Raw genomic sequence first — 24,797 nt, forward strand, 5'->3', positions numbered from 1 at the left:
TATCCTCCGGATGATATCACTCAGGCAGCTAATTTGCACTCATTAACAACTAATCCATATTAATTTCTGCGAGACAGTTTACCAATATGGGACATGGAAGAGCCTATGTGCATGACAAAAGAGCTTTGTTTTACACTGATGTGGCTCTTTAAGTTCCAAACACTCCTTTTCCTTCAGAAATAAATCCTTTCCACACCCAGTCCCCCCAGTACAGACCTTTACTATGCGCCAGTTTTGGGGTTCTCTGGCCTCAGCCTGTGTAGTCCCCCTCCTGTTGTTAACCAAGACCCTACCTATCAATATTCATTAGAAGGCCTAAAGAGACACCATCTGGTCCTGGGGGAGAGGGCAGAGGGGAGAGAGGGGCTTCACATGCCTTTGATTCACACGACACACCATTCCCCTGCATAAGAGGAACAACACAGTACATTATAAAGGGGGAAGCTGTCATTTTTCAGCTCTGCTTTTTCATTTGAATTCTTGCGAATATGTTTTTCATCCACTATGCTGTTTATGTGGTTGAACTGCTGTATTTATCTTCTTTCTACTTGATTAGGTGATGTTTTAAGGTCATCATGATGCATTTTAACCCTCTTGTTGTTTTCATTTACGGGCACCAAAAAATATTGTTTTCTTGTCTGAAAAAACCCCCAAAAATTCAGCAAACAAATTCCCCAAAGTTCTGAAAATTTGCAAAACCCTTCAGGAAGAAAATTTCAATAATTCCTTAAAAGTTTCCCTTAAAAGTTTAATTAAAAAACAACCTAAATTTGGCAAGAAAATTCTTGTAAATATTTTCAAAAATGAGTAAAAGCCTTCCAAAAAATCCTATAAATATCTAAAGTGATTACACATATATCAGTAAAATTTCTAATATTTTCTTTAAGAACATTTTTAACATTTCTTTTTTTTTTTCCACCAAAAAATGTTCAAAAATTTTCCAAAAATGTTGAAAATGTGGACACCAGAAGATTCACTTCCACATTTTCAAACTTTAAAATGAGTCAATTCGACCCACAGGACAAAACAAGGGTTAATTTGGACTTTTTACTTCTTTTAATCACGTACTGTACATTTCCATGGCTAATCCTTAGTTTCAAATAAAAACTTTTAAATCTGCCCTGTAAATAAAGCTGACTTGATTTAAAAGTAACTTATGCTAATATCATACTAAGTCAAATTTCCAAAAAATTTTCAGCCACAAATATTTAGCTCTAGACGATTAAATACTTCTTTCCAACAGTGTCAAACCGACTGCTGTGTCTTTTTAAGGGGTAATCTGAACTTGTTTTACAGCCTTCTCTGTGTAACTCCAAAGATAATATCATAAATCACCGGTGCCAGACTGCTGGACTTGTTAGCAGGTCAAATCGCCCGTGGAACAACAATCAGAGTTCAAGCACCCGACGAAACACACGTGGTAAAATGTCAGAGGCCACAAAACACACGCTTCATTAGTGAGAGACACATTTAAAATAATGGTGATGATCTGACGCACCATTCTACTTCACTGATTTGCATCTCATGTTGTAAATTCCAGCCACGTTCGGCAGCAAATCTACAGAGAAGCTAAATTTAAACTACAGAGAAGAAACAATTCCTCCTTTAGACAGAAAATTAATCTGCAACTATTTGACTAATTGAATAATTAATAGATCATGCATTTAAAAAATATGAAAATAAATATATTAAACAATCTCCGGTTTCAACTTCTTTCTCCTCTTCTAAGTTTGTATTTTGGTCGTTGGCAAGACAAAAGGAGACACTTGAAAAGGTCTTGATGGACTACTTTCAGTATTTTCTGAACCAAACAATTGACTAGTTAATTATTGCCAACAGGGAGATTAATCAATAATGAAAGTAGCTGCTAGTAGTGGTCACAGTAGCATGATGCTAGGAAGGAAACATCTTGTGCTGAGAGAATATCTGATTGTGTTTATTCAGACTGCTATTAGGTTTTCCCGTCATTATGATTAAAGGGGACATAATATGCTCATTTGCAGCTGTACTTTCATTCTGTTTCTCCATTTAAGTAGCTTTGTATGATATTCAATTCATACTATTTGTTATGTTGCGGCAAAATTGAGCATCTGAGAAACAGACAATATCGCCTCTGGACTCTCTGGGCCCCGCTCCTTAAACGCCAATCTTCTTCTGATTGGCCAACTCCTAAGAACTAATAAGATTATTTTTGAATTTAGCTGCTCTTCGAAGCTGCTAACATTACCGATATCCCAGACTAATCCTCCTCATCCACTCAACAGTATGAAAAAATCTGCTGTAATACTGCATATTAATAAAAACACACTGGAAAACAACCCACCAACACTGATTAATCTGTTAAACAAAAGGCAAATCTATCAGTTTGACACACACAGGCTGCTCTGCATCACTCCTTGCACACACCCTTGTAACCTCTTGCTCCACTAGAGAGCGCTACATTAGCTCTGACTCTGCTCTCACTGCAAGCATGAGACTGCAAAAAACAAGAGGTCATTTGATGAGGATGTTTGCTGGAGACACACATGGTCAGTTTGCACTGATGCCGGACAAAAAGCAGCTAAATGTAAAATATGACTCCCAGAGGACTGACCAAGCCCAAAGCCTGATGCTAACACACACACTTACTGGAAAACATAATGGTGTGTATTAGCTCATCTCATGTCCTCATCTCGCCCTCTCAGTTGCTGCACTTGGAACAAAGGGAGCAGCAAGAGAGGAAGAGAATAAAAAGTGGTGGCTGTGCTGCCTTTGTCATGATCTCAACATCAGTATCAGGTGAGCACGCAGAACACTGGAGCGAGACAAGCTGCAGGGTTTCCACTTCATGCCCGGCTGGGCCTGAAAACTGCTACTGTTTGAGTGTATTACTGGGTGTGCGGTTCAGTGCGCACATGGTGGATTCATTTTTAAAAAAGCAGGGGGACACGGGGTGAAGGGGGACGCAGCTGTAAGGTCAAAAACAGGACTGAACAACTTCAAATGGAAATAAAAATATCGATCACAGTGCTTACAAAGAAGGAGCAGCTGTTTTCCACCTGGTCTCGGTGCACCTGAGTTCACAGCTGTGGACAACATGAGAACAACCGGTGCTTGTTCATCGCAGAAGCACGGGAGTGATCCTCTGACAGCTTCTATGAGATCTGCTGTCCTCATGCTTAAAATAATCTCTTGGAATTCCTTGACTTCCACGAAAACTGATTATAAACTTGAGGCTGGCATTTGTGTTTTTTCTCATATTAAACAAATTAAATGACAAAACTAAATGTAAGTTTGTCTCAAAGTGGCCAGGCTGAGACCATTACTCACATTCTGCGTCACAGAAATTGATATTTCATGAAGTATTCAGTTCTTTTCCTGCAAAGCAAATCTCAGTTGGCCACATAATTGTTTTTTTTGGTCACTTACTGTTATTATTTACTTATGCTGGCATGAGAAAAGTCAGTTACAGGTTCTAAACTTTTAAATGTATCCTTCAACTAATAATAACAATAAAAAAATGGAACCGGTTGTTTCATTTTATGCGTTAATTGTTGATATTACAATTTAAACTATTTCAGGGTTAGAATGTAACTCCAGTGCTGGAACAGCTCTCTAACAGGCATCCCAAGTGTTTGTGTGGGGTTAGTCTGGTTCCACCCCTGCTCCCAACACATTCTAATTGCTTACCCTGCCTGTGGCATTGCGACAAAACCCTTTAAAAACAGCTATTATTTTTTTTGGAAAGGCTCAGTAATTTCTTCAAATAGCTGGATACTGGAAAGATTACTCAAACAGGAGTAAATGTTGCATTATTCGGGGCTGTTTTCAGCAGGTTTAGGCGATATTTTTGTTGGCAAAAATTCCACAACAACCTTTCGGTGTTTTGCAGTTCAAGCTTTCTGAGAGGGCGCTACATGTCTGCACCTCCTCTTGGCTCTGTTTTCAGACTTTAGAAAGTCTAGCAAGAGACTTTAAGTCTTTCCACGCAGATCAGCTGAGATAGTACTCAGAGCGACACAGTTCTCAGTGAGAGTAAGATGTGGTGGCTGAATCGGTTAAGCAGACGATGTTCACTCAGGAGAGTGGGCGTTTGAATCCCGTGGGATGATAAATGTCTGTGTGACTTTCAGCTCAACTATTTCTGCACATTTTAAGTGCTGGCATGTGATCATCTGGTGGGATGGGCTGAGGCTGTATTTTGAAATTCTTGCATGTTTTTTGGCTTTTCGCGATTTCTGCCAGCTGCAGCTTTAATCTAGCCTAGCCGCACTAGACCCAGCTCTTAAGACACAAGGGTCTAGGAATGCTCGACAGGGAGGGAGGCGGGCTAAAAGGTTGTCTTTCAAATCACTCTGCAGCAATTGGGTAGGTATACAACCAATCAGCGCAACGAATAGGCTGACGTAGTTCCTAGAGCACCGGATTGTGGCTAAGTCCCATTAGCTTCCCAACCAGCGGAGCCAACTGGTATATTAAGGATTTGCCATATCCCGTCGGCATAAGTCCAAATACATCTTTCTTCTCAATGAAACACTTCAGTGCCTTCCTTTGTTTAACTTCAGCGCTCGATTTAGATGGTCGCCAGTTCGCCACGAGCGCCGGGAATGATAGCGATGTGGTCGCCAGGTCGCCATTTGCGATGTTTTTAGTCGCAAATGGCGACCCGGCGACCATCCAAATCCGCTCGATCGAGCTGAACCGCGTATCATGTTTTCTTCATGGAGGCAGCCACTTTGTATGATGTCATCAACCTCCTATCATTCCTGGCGCTCGTGGCGACCTGGCGACCGTCTAAATCGAGCGCTGAACTTTCAAGTTGAATTTTAGCTTCAAATCTTTAAGGGCTGTGGCCAAAGCCGAGTCGAAAGATAACTGTTTATTGTGCGCCGGTTGTTTCTGTCAGAATCGTCGCGCCTCTGTCGTCACTTAGTTACGCCCGCCTTCTGACTCTACACTTCATGGTGATTCGTCCGGCCAGTTTTAGGAGAATCCAGCCTCGAGCCTTATGGAGGGTAACTAGACCCACCCTGGCAGAGAATTAAATTCGTTGCCGTGGGTTGTCTAGCCCGGCTAGGCTAGCTTTAATCCGCATTCGGTGAACTACTGAGTATTTACAATAAGAGGAGAGTGTGTGTTGGACTGAGTCAAAATAGATTAATCACAGTGTCCATGTTTGTGTAAATGAAGACGCACGTCAGCTAATGTGTTTTCGTGGCTCACTGAACTGGAATAAGATCTGTATTTTGGACACGGGGCTAAAACTTGATAATGGGATCGATTTAGTTTTTGTTTTGGTCTTTTCATGGGGTTTTTAAGAAGAAAATGACAGAATATCACCACTTTTATGCTTGAAGATGGGCTAACGTGGTACATCATCTTTAGTGATACAAACAAATAAACAGTAGTGGCCTACAATCGCGTTTCTTTCCACTGACCACAGTCTCTCCCACTTGCTCTTTCCATCTCCATAGACCGACAGTTAAACCACCAGAATACAGGAAGAGAAGGTTAAAATGTGACCAGCAATAAAGCTACACATGCACACGCACCCACACACACACAAGTGTCAATATTCAGCTAGTTGCTGCGCTCTTGATTTGCATTCAATGGCTGCTGTGGCTGACTTGAGTTATGAGCTCTCTTCCTCTGAGTGGTGTAGTATTAACCAGGGAGAGGTGCAGCCTAACCTCCATCATCAATGCACACATCTAGCAGAATATTTCATGTATCTTGTTATGATAATCTGCTATCGTCTGTTCAGGTGGCCCGGTCAGAATGAAATATGAGTTATGAGATCAGGCTCATTCATCACTATTTATCTGATGAGAGCTAACAGTCATAGCGGCACCGTAACAGCAAAACACATGACATATAAAACTTGTACGAGATGGCAAGGAGATGAGGAATAAGGGGACTGAAGGAAGGTAAAGACGGGCCGAGGAAATGGGAGGAGAGTGGGAGGGTGCAGGGCACAGAGAGGACATAAATCACTGCTTCAGTGACTGTCACTGCCCATGAACTACCTGCATTTCTGATTTCCTCTGGGTGGGACACAAGGGAGCGAGATAAAGAGAAAACAAGAAAGAAAGGAGTGGGTTGAATGCAAACACTGAGGAGGATGAAGAGAATAAAGGGGAGAAAGAGAACGAAATGAGTCTCTGTAGGATTATGAAGAAAACGGTGGCATTAAAATTGTATGATATTTTCAAAAATTCACAACCAGAGATCATTACGTGGGCACATATGAAAATATTATGCTCGTCTACCCGCAAGTGGAAAAACCAGACGTGGGAGATGTTTTTTAATTTAGTTGTTCCATAAAAATATAAGACGCAAGATAGTCAAGAACTTTAGAAGTTACTAAAAGAAGCTTTGCCTTTGATAAGGTGGTTGGACATGATCTTTCCAAACAGTTTTAACTAAATTTTTACTCATTCATTGGTGGATGCTAGTTAGTGAATATTCTTGGGTATTTACATGAAGCACAGAATAATCTAGGCATTCAGATCGCCATATACACAATCAATACTAGTATCCTGGTTATTGTGTGATGTTTACAACACAAACAAGCAATTTAATGTGACATCAATCTAACTGTGAGCCTTACTTTAAATTCAGTTGACTGTGGTGATTGAAAATGAGGCCAATTTTTCTTACAGTGGGCTCTATTAAATACTAACAACACAGTGTGGATTTTGCTTGTCCACCTTATTTCCATCAAAGGGAGACAAGGGTGACAGGAAGTATAGAACATAGCAATTTGAGCAGTGTCAGTGACACCATGAAAGACCGGGGAGCACTAGACGAAGATGAAAGATATAGGGGCGGCGTGGAAGAGTTCAGTGACCCAGAGTGGACAGAAAATTTCTGTGGGAGTAGCGCATCCTTTTACCAGCTGTGTGACACAGTTGAACAAGAGGAAACAATGGTGCGAGTGGCCATATACTGGGCAGTTGTTGGGGATTATCACTTGGTTTGCGTACCAGTTCAGTGGCTGCACAGGTGGGCGGCAGCAGTCAGAGACTGGAATAAGACGCAGTAGCATTCTGGTTTCTTTTGGAGTACTGCAGTTAGCATTGGTAGGGATGAGTGTCCATCTCCTTAGGTTGCTACACTATGAGTTTCTACCTGGTGCCACAACCAGGTACTGCAGTTTATCTATGTTGTCTGTTTGCTGGTGTATTATCTATCTCAGATGGTATCCAGATTTTTTTTAAAAATCATTAAGACAACCCCAGTCATATCATTTTCAATGGGGGAAATCTTGAAAAAAATTGTAGCAGAAATCACGGCACTACAGAATGTGGCCATTTAATATAGATGGACCCACAAACAAAATGACCTTGCCCTGAGCACAGGCGTGTGTTATGCATGCATATGGTATGTACGGATACCAAATCCCGTGACTTAAATAGGTAGCGGGTAGCTTTACAAACTCTAAGATTAAACTCTCAAAAAGGATCCAAAATAAGTTGGACTTCTGCATGAAAGCTTTAATTATTCTTCATCTACTTTCTGAAAAGTTTGGTCAATAAAAAAGACAAAAACTAATATTTTCAGCTGAACTAAAGATAGACTTTGTGATTTTTCTGCTCACATGTTGTGTTATTGTAAACTTACTCTTTCAAATAAATAGCCTCCTAACCCCCTGGAAACCAGCGTTTGTCCCGTGTTTGTGTTTCTCCTCGGCGACCCGAGACAGTCGGATTGCAATATTTTTTGAGCAACACACCATACTATGATGATGATGGTTCTACTATGGAACCAGTTTGACATGTTCAGGGCCAAAACACTAGTTGGCACGAGCTATCGCGCGATTTCGGAACGAGATTTGCTTTCTAGCGTCCTGAGATGTGGATACAGACCACAACAAAGAGCGATCGCCAGGTAATGTGGAGGTTTTCGTTCACTTCTCATCTCTAGTATGTTGTGGGACACTCGTTGAGACTATTCAAGCCGGTCAGTGTGGGGAAAAAAGCACGTTAGGGCGGACTTTGACGCGGGGGGTCAGTTGCCCCATACTTTTCGCTAGCTGAGCTGCTAGCTCAGTTGCTAAGCTGCCTGCCTGGCTAAATACTATAGCTATGTCGAAAATTCGTTTCTCCATCACTCACATGTATGAAATGACATATGAAAACAGACCCCAGGTTGAAAAAAAACGAAGTTCCCCTTTAACGCTCTATAAAAAATTCCATTTTTGATCATGAAAAGGAAAAACGCCTTGTATTTCAATTTTAATTTTTGCATTTTAAAACGAAAATCAAATAACCACTCATTTTTTGTTTTTCAATATCCATTTCATAATGGAAAGTCCAACTGCCAGAATATACACGGACCATAATGGCATCATTAGAAAGTTATGTTATACTGTGAATAAGAAACTTGCAGACAACAGTGCAATAATTATTCTTTATTCATGAGGATTAGATATCTGTGAACACTAATTTGCTTGATATTTGATATTGCAAAAAAGGACATTGTGATGTTGTAAAGAATAGTGTTGGAGATCAGCCCTTTAACTGATGTTCTCATATTTGTGAAATTTAAGTTGTGATGGAACTGCTTCCTTGCAGAGGAAAAAGAGATGATAGTGTTATTAGAAAGTGCAACACCTTTAACTTTCAAATGTAATATTTATTTCTTCTTTTATTTCATTTTTAAGGTTTGGATATCCTTGAACACTTATTTGAACAGAATATAGATTCTGATATTGTTGTAAAGAATAATGTTGGAGATGTGCACTCATGTTGGAATAAATCCTCATTGTGAAGCAACCCTTACTTGCACTGAATTGGAAATATTTTAGAAAAACACTGAATTACAAGACAAAGGCTAGAATTACATGATTTTAATAGTAATAGGTTGTGATCTAAAGTGGGCCGGTCTGAGGCATGAAAGTCCAGGGCTGAAAATGAGTCCCACTCTGGCCCTGACTGCAATCATATGATCGTCAGCAGGCAGCTGGCGTAGCCTTCACTTGTCATAGTTACAGTGATGCTGTGCCCCTATCTCTCAGTGATACGGAAATCTTTAACAAATCCGTGGATCCAGACTGTAAGCCACATCACTGCCAAAATCTAATCAGTTGTTTCTTGTGTCATTTCTGACCTTACCTAAAAATTTCATCCAAATCCGTTAGTCTGTTTTTGAGTAGCAGACAGACAAACTTACGCAGATCGTCTCATGACTCCGGCATGTTCCTTGGCGGAATAATAATTGGCTTTCTCCAAACCAGAATTCTGGCTTATCAAGGTTTCTGAAATCGGGATATGATGTGCAAATGCAAATCAATGATACTCAAAACAACCTGATCAAAACAGGTCTATTCAAGTTAAATGTCACAGTAGACACTTCAGCATTGATGGAGAAATAGCCCACATATTGTCACTACTGTTACATGTCACCAGACTCATTCTTTGATACTGTCTGCCACCCCTCTTACCTCCTGTTATCACACCTTTCTGCCATACCCCCCGTCTTACCTCCTGTTACCCAATTGCCCTTTTGTTCTGTTTTACATTTATTTACAACCCCCTCCCAATCCTTTTATCCATCCTCTGAGATGTCCCTTTTGTCTTATCCTCTGTATTTGCATACAGCCCCTCCCTAACCTTTGATCCATCTATATTCCTATAAAATGTGTGCCCTGAAAATGCTCTGGGTCGGCTTACCTTCTCATGCTCTGTGTTGGTACAACACGGTCTCACGGGGATTCGTGAAACTGTTACGTAAATTTTTTGTTTCTTTTTCGTGCGCACCAACACGATTTCGTCATGTTTTTCGTGCCGCTCACCACGAAATGTTTTTCGTGTTGCTCACAACGAAACCCGCTGTGGTAATCACAGCTGAAAGTGGTTTATACCAGCGGATTCATGACGATCTAAGCTGTCCATCGGCGTATACTGCTTGTGTGATCGCGTTTGCGGCCGCCGGCCGCCGGACATTCTTGAAATTCCTATGCAAATTGGGGAAAAAAAAAAAAAAAAAAAAAAAAAAAGGTAAGTGTACCACCGGGTTATGGTTATGGTTAGGGTTATGGTTAGGGACGATGTCATGCAAAATATAGCGTTGGATTCGCCATGGTTTTACATTAAAAATATAATACACACATTCGTTTGAAATACGTTCTGGGTGGCACGAAAAGTCCGCCGTTTAAAATACATTGGTGCGCATTTCGTGGTGAGCGGCACGAAAAACATGACGAAATCGTGTTGGTGCGCACGAAACCGAAACTAAAACTTACGTGACAGTTTCACGAATCCTCGTGAGATCGGGCTGGTTGGTAAGCCCACCGTATGCCGGAATACCAATAAACACCCCACTACAGCAAACTTTGCAGAACCAAGAGTGAAATTTCCTCAACAGCATCTACTGCTCAGCCACCAGGAGTACATAAACATAAGTATGAAAAGCCAACATCAAACAGTTCATCCTAATAGGCTCAGAAATCAAATCTGAATCATTATTTCGAACATGACTGCATTCCACATAAACTGAACTGAATCAACAAGCACGCTTCTTTGATGATTCATACAGAATTGTGCCTCTTTGTACCGGATCTTTGGCATCTGAGATCGTTTACTGAGCAGAGATGAACCCTGTGTTTGCCGAAGTTCTTAATCATGACCTAAAGTAGGCTGTAAACCTGAGCTGAGGTGACTGATTGCACCTCAGGACCCTCTGGGAAGGCACACAAACACGGAGCTAAACTTAGCTGCTGCAGCACCCACTGTGCTTAAAAATAGCAACTGTCACTCTTTTAGTAATTATCTCTCTCTCACTCTCTCCCTCCTGTTCTTCCTCTCTCAATGTGATAAGGGGATTGTGGGTATTTTTTCCTAAAGGAGCATGAGCTGTTCTTGCTGCTTGTCGTTGCAACTTAAAAGCTTTTTGTGAGAGCTCCGCAAACACAGGATGCCTCACAGCGGAGACGGAGTTGACCCGCTGCTCGCTACATTCATCGTCAGGCGCAAAACAAGATAATAAATCTATTTGTTGCAAATTGGTACGTGGGAGTGAGCGCAGGAGTTCCCTGAGTGACCCTGGAAAATTAGAGGCTAAAAAGCGACGCAAAGGCCTCCAGACAAAACCACCCTGAGAGAAGACAGACAAGTACAAGTTTAAAATCCACTGCTGAAAGAGAGAGAAGCCAGTAAAGTGATGAAAACTGTATCAAAGCAAAATCCTTGAACATTCCACCACTAAATTAACTTGCAGGAGTCAATAAAGTAACATCACTCTTAAGTAAGCATACAGCATTTACCTCAGACAAAAAAAACAGAACTGGAATGTGTAAAAGTGGATTTTTTTCACAGAGACAAAAAGTCCCCACAAGAAACACAGGCAACAGCTGGAAATAAGAAAGGGACAGGTGCTGCAGGTTATTTGAGGTCATGAATCTCTAATGGCAAATAGTCTCATTTAGTGTGATTGATGAGGTAATGAGAGACCTAAAGCTTCCGCAAAGACTCATCTCCGAACAGGACAGAACAGGCCTGACGCCCACAAGTCTGGTTTTCCTTTTAGACCGAGAACCTCTTTTCAGTTAAATCTGACAGCTTGACTGGCCGGTTTGAACTGAAGAAAACACTGAACAACCTTGGCAGGTTGTTTAAATGATAAGTTGCAGCCAGACCATTTTGCAGCTACTTCTTATCTAACTTTCTGCAAGATAACAAAAAAGGCATCCACCATGTTAAAAAAAATGTGATGCTCTGTTCATGACTAATAACTGTCAAACCCTTGTTTGTTGTAGCTTTTTAAAAAAAAAACCACCAGAAAACCAAAATGTACACACACAAATTTGCCTAAAATCAGTTTGTCCATGAAACTCCTGCCCATTTTAAAAAGACAACCATTCATTTACTGTACAAGTCAGTGGTTTCATGGACTTATTTGTCTGTGCCAACCTTTTTTCTTGGATTGGAAGGAGCAATCAGTTTGCTTGCCAGATGGCAAACCACAAACAGTGTACCCATTGTCACAGATAAAAATTCACAAGGTCTGAAATTTCAGCATAAAACTTCTACTAAGATAAAGAGGTCACTTTCACAGGAAAATTTTGTTTCATACGTAGCAGCTGTTCAAACTCCAAACCTCGCTGACCTTTTCTCAATTGCGCAAATGACACAAAATCCAAATGCCACGGTCTGGTTTGTGTCATTAGTGAATCAAATAGTATCTCTGCATTTGGGCTCCCTTTTAACTAAAATGTCATTAATATAATTTTATGCACTCATCCGCCTCGAAAAGTTACAGAGATCGTAAATTTTTCCAGACATGGACTGATCCAGGAGACAACCATCCCTTGTTCTCTTCTGTACATGGACTCTCCATCTAATATAATGGATTAATTGCATGTGAGTCAGCCATTAACTGCTGTAACACAGGAGAATGGATACACAAGATGCTCAAGAATGGAATGGACACTGCTCTTTTCAGGAGCTTTCCACTGCTGAAACTCAGGGTGGGTGTCTGGAGATTTACAGGAACATTCCTCTAATCTGCTATTTCAACCTTTCTGGCTTCAGTTGGGTATAGGATCTGACAGCTTCAGCCATGACGTTAACACAGAGCGCACCAGAACAACTAATAGTAGTTAATAGACATACATTCTATGAGCAAGTTTGTTGTTCATAAATTGCCAATAAATTACAGTTTATGTGATTGATGGTGATGTTAGAGAGAGAGGGCTGTTACTCGACAAGAACATAGAGATCACAAAATGACGCTTGTTGAGTTAATCAATCAGATTTAAGATTCACATATGACCTGACAACTTCAGCCATTTTTAATTTTTTTTTAGTTTTTTAGGGCTGGTCAGGAATACGAGGGCACTTCAAACTGTTGTCAGCCTCACCGGAAAACTTAACGGGAAAAAGATCGTTCATACGTTATTTTTCAGCATCTCATTTGACTTCAATGAACTTGATTACTGATGTTCAAGCTTTGCTATCTGGAAGAAGGTCACATCTCGAGTCTCCAGATTCGCTTCTATAGCATGGATGACTTCATCAACAACACTGGCGACCACACAAGTGAGATTTCAGTTTGGGAAACAGAAGTCAGACGGTGCAGATCGGGTGAGTAAGGTGCACAGGGAAACCATTCAAAGAAGGATTTGTCTGCTTGGATTCTTGTCCTGGAGCCAACAACCAGCTCCAAACTTTCCTGTTCTTGCATAGAAAAGATGACAAACATTAGAAGTTTTGTGGACACTGATATGAGGGTTTATAGTACACAGATGTGTCTCAAAATGGGAGTTATGCCCCTTGTTGCTAAGGTGAGGCTGAGAAATTGTTGAAGTAGCCTTCAGCTCCTTATCTGGAGTTGGTACTTTTTCTGAACGATACGCAAAGGTCTGGGTCTCCCTAAAAGGGCAAGTTCCTGCCATTGAAGATGGCCTGTTGAGGACTTTTGGAGGGTGTTATACTATATAGTTAATACATTTATCATCAGCATTCTCACTATCAGGTGTGCTGCTCAAATGTATTTACATAAAATAAGAAATATCAGCTGACGTCTTATATACTGAGCTGTGAGGTGTAAGTGAGAAGACAAGTTAATTTAACTGTGTGTCATCTGAATCACACCAGACACATTAGGCTTGAACAGAAGCAGCCTGTTTTCAATATACACTACAACACACAGATATATGTACCGGCGGTGAAAGTGTTAGCAGTCATCAGCCATATACGTGTAACAATGTGCGTATGTGACAGACAGTTATGCAGAGAATGAGTGTAGTGTGTGTGAGTGGTAACTTGAGCAAGACACTTCTGCTCAGCAGAGAACAACAACTCATTCTGCCAACTGTGAGCCTTCATTAATGTCCCAGAAACTCACTCTTCCTCATCACTCTTCCTCAGTGAAATCCCATTATGCACGGCCAATGAACTAAGTCCCGGTTTCGTAAACAAGTCAAAACCATTTTGACTGAATCCATCTGAAAACACAGTCCATGTGAAAAGACGACAGCATGTTTTAGTAAACCTGCTGCCAAGCGCTGAAGTACAAAAAGAGACAGCAGCTGGCAGTGGTTTGACACCATCTGCATCACACAGATATTCAGCTACCCAGTGTGACATCTTCACCTGCTTGGGTCCAAGATCTCCTGACACCAGCACAATGGCATCGCTCAAGATGTTGAGGTTAATGACGACTGGCGTTCAGCTGGCAAAATCCACAAAGTGTAAAAGATTGAGTGTTTTGACTTGCTTGACTGCATGTATGTTCAATTAGCTCTACTTGGCAGGAACCATGTGCACAATGCAACAATCTAAAAAAAGAATTAAGATGTTGAGTTGGGAATTTAAGTCCAGAAATCATCCATAAGCCTGTGGTTGCATATTAGGTTCTGTGAACATGAAACGCATGAAAATCCTAAGTTTGTAAGCCAATAGAAAATATTGGGTGTCACAACAAAATTGTGCATAATTTATATTAACAGTTAGGTTGTACAAAGGCATGCAGAAGAAAAGAACAATAATAATAAGAGTGATTTGTTTTTGTGAAATTTACAGATTGTTAGCAGAAGATTGTGTGAAACTCTGTTCTCAAAGTTCCTGCATTGTGTATTCCACTGAAGCACATATAGCTCCACAGTTGGAAGTATAAATTTTGGACTTGCATTACACATTTTAGATGCCTTTCAGAATATTTAATCATAGGATATTAATATTTTTTCTAGTAATGTTTTCTACGCAATTACAGACACAGGATTTCATCACAGTTCTTCGTAGAGCGACATACAAAACAACTGAAATACGGGAAACAGTGAAAATACATCCAGCTATCACAAATCACATGATATTTCCTTTCTGACCACAGTTAAAATCATGACATTTCTGAACTAAAGCTACACCGAGACATGCCTCAAATATTAGACTTTTGGAGAACTGCTCAAACAGCTTTAATAATTACAGCAAATTTTGGTGTGGTACTGATTTTATGAAATGAATCCAAAAACTGTAGTTCTCTGCCTGAGAATTCTATCTCTAGACAGAACATTCACCACAAAGTCATTACAGCAGCTTACAAACCAGATTTGCCGGAAGAAAACTCTAAATGAGCACTAAGGGCCTCTCTGATTGATGATTAACTTGATTTCAGTGAAGTTGAATCCAAGGTTTGATGTCATTTTCTTCTCCAGCAGCTGGCAGGACGTGCTTAGCTGAGACTGTCACAAGTTTTGAATTATAGATTGGATGCGGTGACGTTTGAAAAAGAAGCCTATTGTAAGCGTACAAAGTCGAGTTCAAAATGACAGGCATCAAATCCCGCCCACGCCAAGGGTTGAAATAACGACATGGTCACACACACAGGTCTGTTTGTGTGTGTGTGCTGTTTAATAGTATGGGCTGATGCTTTAATTGAATTTAGGTGGCAATGCAGGAAGCCAATGTCCCATCACACAGCAATCCAAACACTCAGGCGTTGTGTAATGGAGACAGAAAATCACTCTGATATACTACAAGCTACAGGTGAACAGAAGAGTCCTACAATGATGCAGCTTTAACCAAAAATGTTTTCATGAAAGCTGCATTGATTCATATTTTTGACCACTTGGGGACAGTGTAACACGGCATTATATAATTTTATGGGGTTGCTGTTTGAATCAGCAGTTGCATTTTTACACATTCAGTACACACAGTGCAACATGAGCAAATGTTTGATGTTTTGTTTATTGCCACATGAAAAGCAACTCCAATAATTTACTGCCTTTAGCTTGTCTTTTTTCTCGTGCTGAAAATAGCTGCCTGCTGCTGCTTTAAACTGCATTACTTTGGGTGGATTTTGCAGCCTGGAAAATTGTGAAAGAGGCTAAAAGGCTCCTTGAAGATGAGCAGAACTGCAGAGTCGGGTGAAAACTCTCTGAAAGGGGGACCCTCCACACTACACAAGCTATTTGATCTATTGTTTATGTAAAATTGTTGACTGGTGCAGCTTTAATTAGGCAAAGTGTTGGAAAGGAACATGAATGTATTAAATGGTGTAATGAACCCAACGCTGCTCTCAGCGATGACTGGAGTAACAGAATTTTTTTCCCAGTGGCGCTTAAATTAAAATTGGGTCAAGTCATAACAGTAGAGCAAACTTACAAATCCTTTTTTTTGCATGCATGAGACTAGCTAACTGGCTGACGATCAGTTAGAAGGAATTATCCTTCCTTGACAGTATTCTGGGAATGCCGTCCAATAGCTAAAAATTCCCATGCCGCATTCAGAGCCAGAATAGGCAGTCTAACCACAATTGCATGTCGCCAAAAATGTCCTTTCTTTAAGGGCGAGAAAACAAAAGTTCCTGCTGCTAAAGGGCATGAGAGGACAGGAAAGAGGAAGAATGTAATGATCAGCTTCCAACTCTAAAGATCACCGTGGCGACACTTTGGTGTAACAGGCCAGAACACTTCCTACAGCCCTCTGCTTCCAGCTCCCCTTTTCCACCAGTCATCTCTACATTGCCTTCACTATACTTGTTATGCTAACTTACATACTGTTTGAATTTTACTGCTAGTTATATATGGAGTATGTTTAATGTCAGAGCCGTACATCATAAGAGTAAACTATGAGTCAGTTTTCAATGTTAGCTTATACTTTGTCTGTGTCACATATCCTGTCATGCATGTATCGAAATGTGTGTTGTGTTTTCCTTGCTTTCCCACCCCTCCCTCTTCTCCCATCCCTCCCCCTTGCCCTCCTCTGTCCTTGTCAACCCGCCCGGCCAGCAGGCAGATGGGTCCCCCCTATATAGAGCCGGATTCTGCTCGAGGTTTCTTCCCTGTTAAAAGGGTGTTTTTCCTTGCCACTGTCGCCTTTGGGCTTGTTCTGGGGGTCAGGCATATGGGTTCTGTAAAGCGTCTTGAGACGATTTGACTGTAATTGACGCTATACGAATAAAATTGAATTGAATTGAATTGAACATGATGCTGCAGGTGAAAAAGTGATGACGAGCACTAAAGCAGGCAGACCCACACAGATGGTATTGCTCTTGAGAAAAAGCCTGATGGCACAGGAGGGAGGAGGAGAGTGATGAAAGACAGGACTTCTCACTGTCTTTTAAACTAAGGGCTTCACACTTAGTCTGAAGCACAGAAAAAAACATTACAGGTGGAGAAGAAGAAGAAAAAACACAGAAGCTGGTTTAGGAATAACTGCCTCTTACTTTTTCCTATTGTGTTGTCTCATATGGCGGGAAATACAGCTCTAAATAAAATCTTAAAAACTAACCAAAAGTAATGGAATGGACCCTGGACAAGTCAACGTTGTATATGTTTCATTAAAAAATTTGACAAATTTTTCATACATGACTTTTTGTAACTTCTAATTTAACCAATATGCTTATTCTCTAGCTTGAAATGACACAAACAAGTGACTAAAAACGGTAAGACATTAAGTTAGAGATGTTAATAATGAATTTGAACTGTTTGAGATTAGTTTTTTTTTACAGATCTAATAAAAATGTCATGTTGAAAATCATTCAAACTTGTTGATTTTTTAAAAATATATTTTCAGAATATGCACGTTCTATATCAGTCCAAAGAGTTCTGTTCATTTCTACCATGTTCTGGAGCATTCTCATACACTATAAACTGAGAACAGCTGACACAGCAGTTCTCCAGTCAGTTACTAGTCAACTGCAAGTCATGATTCAACCAAAGAGCTTAGTAAGCCGCAATTAAAGTTCATCACTGAGAGAGAGTTGCACTTTGTAGCTGCTCACAAGATGGTGAAAAGTTCTAAAGCCACATCTGAGTGTTTTTAAATGCCAGTGGACACAATGCAAATCAGAATGAAAAAGTACAAGATCTTTCACACTTACAGATGTCGAAGAGTGTTGTAGGAAGCTAAAAGTGACCCCTGCAGTTGTAGGGATGGTATTAAGAGAAGCCAAGAAGATTCTAAGCATCACCATGTAGACCATCCTGATGATACTGAGCAGTTCTGGTACCAACATCTCTATAGAAGGTTGGTCTACATGGACACAGACCAAGGAGGACTTCGCACTTCTTCAAGACAAACACAAAAGCTCACCTGGACAAAGAAGAAACTTTTTGTTCATAAAGTTTGTGGTCAGACAAGACAAAAATTGAGTTGTTTGGAGATAGAAATATGGTGTTTTTTGGCAAAAGAAAGAACAAACCTCAAGAACACCATCCCCACAGTCAAGCATGGTGGTGGGAATGTAATGCGTTGGGGGTGTTTGGATTAGACAGTCTGCAGAAAAACTAGTCCTTGGCCAGCATTGGACCTTGTAACAAGAGAATGACCTGAAACATATAGCCAAGTAGTCAAGAAATGGCTACATGAAACAAAATCAACATTTCTGACCAGAGTCCAGACCTGAGTCCTAACCAGAAACTGTGGAAGAGCTGAAGACCACAGTGATGGCAAGAAAGACCTTTAAATGTGAAACTCCTGGAGACCATCACTAAAGAGAGGTGGAGCAAAGACTTCGCCACTGATATTGAGAAAGGGTTTGAATAATTATTGACAGGGCAACTGTGATCAAAATGTAAAAAAACACACAAAAATAAAACATAGAAATGGTTCAAATGTATCATTAACATCTCCAGCACAGTGCCTTACCACATATTTATGTCACTATAGCCCAAAGAAACCTATTGGTTAATTAGAAAATCCAATATAAACCAAAATTTGGCATCAGCATGAGTAATTTTGGGATTAATTGCATGTAATGTACTTATATGTATAGGTATTACATATCTGCATGTAAAGCAGAGGAGAGCAGTGAGGTGTACAAAGGGAAACATCTACATAACATCGCAGATCAGCACTGGAAGATGAGATGGGATCAGATGTAGGAGGACCAGATAATAGCAGAAACTAGAAGTCATCCTCTCTTTATCCAGCTGTGTGTTGCCTAAGCTCTCAGCGGGGACTCCATGACTTTGACAGTGGCACAGAGTAAATGAGATCTTCAAAGGAGGACCAAGAAGAGGGCGTCTTAGCCCCGCTTACAGAAATCAAAAGGCTTAGGCAAGCCTTACCCAGCAGGATAATGGAATATGGAATATCACACCCTGCACAAGACAGTTGAAATGAAAATTGCAGGGAAATCTGCTGGCAGCCTTGTTCTCGACTTATGCACAAGACTATACAGTGTGTTCCTCCCTTTTCCAGTCCTCATTATATTCTCTAGACTAGAGTCACCTTCTTCCCATTGTCCCTCGGTAATTCTATCTTCAGTTTCCTTCACCTCTTATTCCTTCATTGTCCACAAAGCTACAATTTTTCCCGTTTTCAAAGTCAAAGGTGAGCAGCCAGTGTAAATCTTTTGTGTCCACATGCAAATATTTCTCCTTTCCAATGATGGAAGATAAGAATGATCCAAGGTCAGGCAGATAGCCACACAAAGGAGAGAGGAATGTGTAGGAACTGAAAAGCTACAGCAAGGGGGTATTATGCTCTGATATTCCAGGTCTACGGTAATGCCGGTTTATTAGATGGGTCATTTGACATCTTAGTGAAGGCACGCTCCGAGTCAGACTGATGAAATCCAGCTGAGGTTCTCCCTGCAGAGTTTACAGTTATGAGAAAGTAATATAAAACATCTGGAGAGTCATCAGCTGCTTCACTTGATTTTAGAAAGGGCCCAAGGAAGAAAGGATGACAGTGCAGAGGCAGTCTGGGGGGGGGGCTTGTGCCTGGCTCCATCTGCATCCCTGACCACCTGTGGATGCGAGTTCATAGTGACGTCATGCTCACATCTACAGATAAACAGGTAATATCGCTCGGTAAGGTATTATCTCAGTCTGGAGAAATGTTCACCAAAATGTGACTTAGCAGCAGCTACTGAGAAGCATAACCTGAAGAACAAAACACTCCCATGGATGACCTTGAGCATAAACAAACACAGAAAAATCCTAGTAGTCAAAGTGTGACATCCAGTCGTTTCTCAGTCTGTGAAGTGCTAAAGCCCCGGACATAAACAACCTCTCAGGTGTTGTGAAGGACGCCAGGCAGGGCTCAGCCTTGGATCGAGCCCAGAACCACAGAGATGACACACGTTTCAGGAGCACAGTGAGGATCTAGTTCATCTCCTGCATGTTTCTCTGCAACAACAGAAAGCCAAAGCACTGCACTCCCTTAACTGCATCTTTAATCTATTAGCTACACTTTACTACTGTAGAAAAAAAGCCAACACAATTTAAAAGACAATTTCATCAACCGACATGAACATGTACACCGCAATATGCAGTACAACACACAACTTCATTTTGGCTTCATTTCCACCTCAAAAGCAGTAACTGAGTCTCATTCTGACACGCTCTGAGAAGTTGTGTTTGTGTGCTGGATGGGTGCCCATGCGTAAGGAAATGGGTTGGAATGCAGGGAATGCATTCACACCCCGAGTCTCTGAATAAACTATCCATAAATGAGGTGGCGAAGAGAAGGAGACAATCGCACACCCACACAGACATCGACCACCCTGAGAGCAGATGTGTTTGCATGTCTAGCATAGCCCGTCTATTTTGTACACAGACACACACGCATGCCATCCTGATGTTTGGATGAGAGACATTCTTGCTTTACTAACAGCTGATGAGTAACTCCGTACTCTTAACACGCAGGGTTCGGCTGTTCCATGGGAAGCAGCAGCATCGGGGATCAAATTCAGATGCGAAGGTGAAGCGAAAGATGTGCAGAAGGTTGAAGATAAATATCGAGATAATTAAATCCGAACCTCTTTGGTAAAATACAGAATTCAACATAAGAGTGTTGCAATCATTTTATTTGGAAGTGCAGCTGCAAGTAAAACACAACCACAGAAAAAAATGGAAGTCTGTTAAAAGCTCATTAGTCGTCCTTGCTACTGCTGTTTGGCTCCAGCCAGTGATGCTCATATTTCATATCGGCAGTAATGTAATCTCCTGATCAAAAGCCCTTTTTTTATTCAGTAATCTTCATATTTATTTCAAAATGAAAAGCAAAACAATAAAGTTGACAAAAAATACCATATTTGATAACTTTGATGAGTGAATATTAGCGACCTAACAACCCCTAATCAAGAACTGAAAAACAAGAGATGGGGTAAAATGATCAGGTGTAACAATCACAGCAACAAAAAAAAATGAATAAAAATAGACTTGGTTGAAGACAGAAAACATGAAACAGAAAGCAACACCTGAGAAAGATTATGTCAGCGGCACCCCTCGAGAAAAACAAATCTCAGTGGCAGAGCATTATCTGACAATCTGTCTGCGTCAGTGTGTGTTGAACCAGTTTGTCGGGTGTTTTTTGTTGCCTTCAGGGCCAGTTAACAGCGACAACGATCAGCGTGGGACAGGCTAAGCTCTATTTTCCACTGCAGGTATAGTAGTCTGGCAGTGACAGCACAGGGAGTCATGAAATAATGCTCCCTCTCAGCCACAGGATCCCACCCACACACACATAATCACACACTGTGGCATGAAGGTGGATGGATGGACGTGTGGTGAAAAGGAGCCGCAGAAAAGGTAAATTCAGTGTCAGTCGTAAATTCAAACGCTGTTAAATCTGTCAGCAGGAAAAACAAATCGCCAGAACAAAAACAGAAAAAACCCCCCCACTTTTGCCGACACACAACCCTCTTCTGCACACTTGTGCAATAAGCAGGATGCCTTGAAGCTGACGAAGGTAAAGTCAGCATGAGAATATTGTCCTTCTGCAACTAAAAAGCTTACGGTGGGAACTAATTCACATGACCACACACACAGCCGACTACACAGGTCAGCTTTAGCCTCATCTGTTCTCAAACTCCAACTTCGAATTTTACAAATGACAATGACATTCCTGCAAGCAGCTCTCCTCTTACCTGTTTTAAGTTTGTCTGGACGTCCAAACAGCCAGAAGCCGGTGGGATTTTCCCTGTTGGGACTCAGGCATGGAGGGGAAGACAAGTTTTTTTCTGTCTGGACCTTCTTCTTCTTCTGGACACTGTTCCCCATTTTGGGGCAGTCCTGCAGCCCCTAAAGTGGGTTTACCATCTCGTCGTCCTGTAGCATGACATCTGTATTCCTACTCTTGAATCCCTTGTTCTCCAGCACGAGCGTTCCCGCTAAGTCAATAAAGCCCTCCTCAATCCCTGTGGTCAAATCATTCCTGCTGATTCAGCCCTGCTGACACACACACACACACACACACACACACCACAGTATCTTTGCTAAAGACCCACTGACACCATTCCTATAAGACAAACAAGCTCCAGGTCTCACTCTATCATAAAAGCAAGATCCAGCAAGTAAAAAAAAAAATGCAACACACACACACACGCTCAAATCAGTCCTCTTCTCCGAGCTCACACACTGCTAGTCGTGTACATCCAGCTGCTGGAGCAACATCCAACACTGACAAGCTCAAGTGTGTGTGTCTGTGTATGTATGTGATTGTGTGTGTGCCCCTCCCACTCACTGCCTCTGTGATCGCTCTGCTCCCGAGCTGAGAATTCTCACAGCTGAGCGTTGTCAGTGTTAGAGAGGGCTGAAAACACAAACACACACTTATCTCCATCATATAGTCCATTCAATGACTGACACGGTTTTCTCTCGTTGCTGAAGGCATCTCCACTAATTTTCTCTTCTCCACTGAGTGGTGATCAGTTGTCTTTATTCCAAACCATTTGGAGCCCAGCTGACAGATCCTGTCAACACAATGTGGTGATGGAGAAAACACAGAATCACACAGAAAGCCGCTGATGGGAAGCGAGCAGAGTATCAGTCATGTTTACGCTTTAGACTGAGTAACAAAAATAAGGAATAAATACTGAGATAAAGGTAAGAGTGCAGACTGAAAACACCAAAGGGATGCTTAATATTTCAACTGACAGGTGCAGCTCTTCTGTCAGGCACCTTTTGAAATTCCTCACACACATGTGGACGTACACATGCCGACAGAAAACTAGAAAGAGCAGGATCCGTGCCGGTCAGCCAGCCAGACAGATCAAAGCTTGTTTTGAGATGAGAACATTCCAGCTATGCTTAGAGGAAGTACAGATGCTGAGCCAGACGGGTGAGTTACAAGAAAGAGGGATGATGGGGAATTCTGGAGTAACAGCATCACTAATGTTAAATGGAGCACCAACTAATAATGGAGAAACAAATTGTCACATCTGAGGGTACAACACAGCAGCAGTCTTTACTAAGACATTCCCTCTGCCTCCTCACATCTACTCCTAAAAACAAACATATCCAACTTGTTGAAAAGTCCCTGAATTCTATGTCAGTGATGATGTCATGGCCTTAACTAAACGCTGGTGACAGGTCTCACATCTCGTGGATCGATCTAGAACGAGGTCAGAGCGAGACATGTGGAAAGAGAGAGAAGACACCGTCGGCACGTTGCTCGCTTCATGTGAAACAGAGATTCTTCGTAGGGGAACAAAATGGAGGAAGAGGATGGGAGAGAGATGATGAAGAGTGCAGGAAAATTAAACCACACACACCCCTCATCGTGGTCACCCCGTTCGCGCTTCCTCCCACCACCCCTCCATCCCTGACTCCTCTGATGTACTGCTGGAAGATAAAAAGCCTCCAATAAAAAGCAGATTTACTATCTGGGGAGGGAGAGAAGGGGTGGGGGTGGGGGTGGGGGGTTAGAGTGGAAGAAGAGAGCTGCTGGGCAAAGAATTTACAATCCCTAGAAGAGGCATCGATTTGAATCTGAGGAGCAGGAGGAACGACTGGGAATTTCCCAAATATGAATCATGAATGCTTAGAGTATATGTGTTAAAATGCGGGAGAGAAAAAGACAAATGTGATATCACTTCCGTTTGCGGAGTGTAAACTGATCTGCAATAAAACGCTCAGAAAGACGTGCTGCCTCCTAATGCAGAACCACACCCAGTACATTTGTGCTGGTCGAGTACTCCGAGCTCCCTATCTCATCTGTCATGGAGAGCTATAAGAGTGCACTTAGTGTGTGTTTGTGTGTGTGTGTGTGTGTGTTGGATGCTTTGCCCTCACCTACGAGCTGCCAAACGTGACCCAGATACATTTCAATATGAGACTGATCAAAGTGTGTGCCATTGTCAAGAGAGATTTTAGGATTTGACAGTTGCAGGGAACTCAAAGGAGAGCAGTGTGTCAGTATGTGTGTGTGTGTGTGTGTGTGTGAGTGCACGTGCACATGCGTACATTAAAGGGCATTTGTGTAGAGGAATGCCGTTGTCAGGGAATACTTGTCAGAGAACACGGTTGTCAGGGTGACCATCGCCAAGGTTTCAAGACACAATTACAGGATCTACCTTTGGAAATGTTTTTGCTTCCGTACTTTTGTTAATGTGTGTGTGTGTGTGTGTGTATGCCTGAGCTCACTAATGGTGCCCTGAATAGGAGCATTCAGTGTTTAAAAAAGTTTTTGTACTTGGTAAAACAGTACATGACCTTGATCATATCGCCTCACCTTGGTACGAGTCTTAACAGTTTCATCCTCACCAATGGATTTAATAAACCCACTAACATCAGCCCAGCACTCCCATCTTGTGGCAAAGCTCAGCTATCACCACAAAAAACCCCTCAGGACAAACAGCAGTGATGCAAAGCTCTTTGTAATCATAATAATTTAATAATCAGAGCTGCAGACCTAAAAAAAGCAACAGTTTCATTTTGTATTCAGACCTGCAGGTCGACTCTAACCGGCGACATCTACTGGCAAAAACAGGCAGATGCAGAAGTACACAAGCCAATGAGCGCCATCTACAGGCAAGAAAAGGAAGGAGTGGTGCGACTGTTTTCTCTTTGGTGTAGCTGCAGTTTGAATGAATGAGAATGCGGGTCTGAGGTGCAAAATGTGATGAGCTTCGTTAACTGCTGCACA

The 24,797-nt window shown here is 41.5% G+C and overlaps 1 protein-coding gene across 3 annotated transcripts in view; it reads right to left on the minus strand.

Moving 5' to 3' along the window:
* The window catches only part of kiaa1522 (KIAA1522 ortholog), a 48,133-nt gene that overhangs the window by 12,841 nt on the left and 10,495 nt on the right, over window positions 1–24,797 (minus strand). Inside the window, exon 1 of one of the 3 annotated variants that reach the window (XM_022197809.2) lies at window positions 21,799–22,416. The exons of the other annotated variants lie outside the window; for them this stretch is intronic. Coding sequence (XP_022053501.2) covers window positions 21,799–21,931 — 133 coding nt within the window. The 5' untranslated portion in view covers window positions 21,932–22,416. Of the gene's footprint in view, window positions 1–21,798; window positions 22,417–24,797 lie in introns of those variants that run through there. 3 annotated transcript variants of the gene reach the window in all.

Source organism: Acanthochromis polyacanthus, chromosome 11 (genome assembly GCF_021347895.1).
Source record: "Acanthochromis polyacanthus isolate Apoly-LR-REF ecotype Palm Island chromosome 11, KAUST_Apoly_ChrSc, whole genome shotgun sequence".
NCBI classification, from domain to species: domain Eukaryota; kingdom Metazoa; phylum Chordata; class Actinopteri; family Pomacentridae; genus Acanthochromis; species Acanthochromis polyacanthus.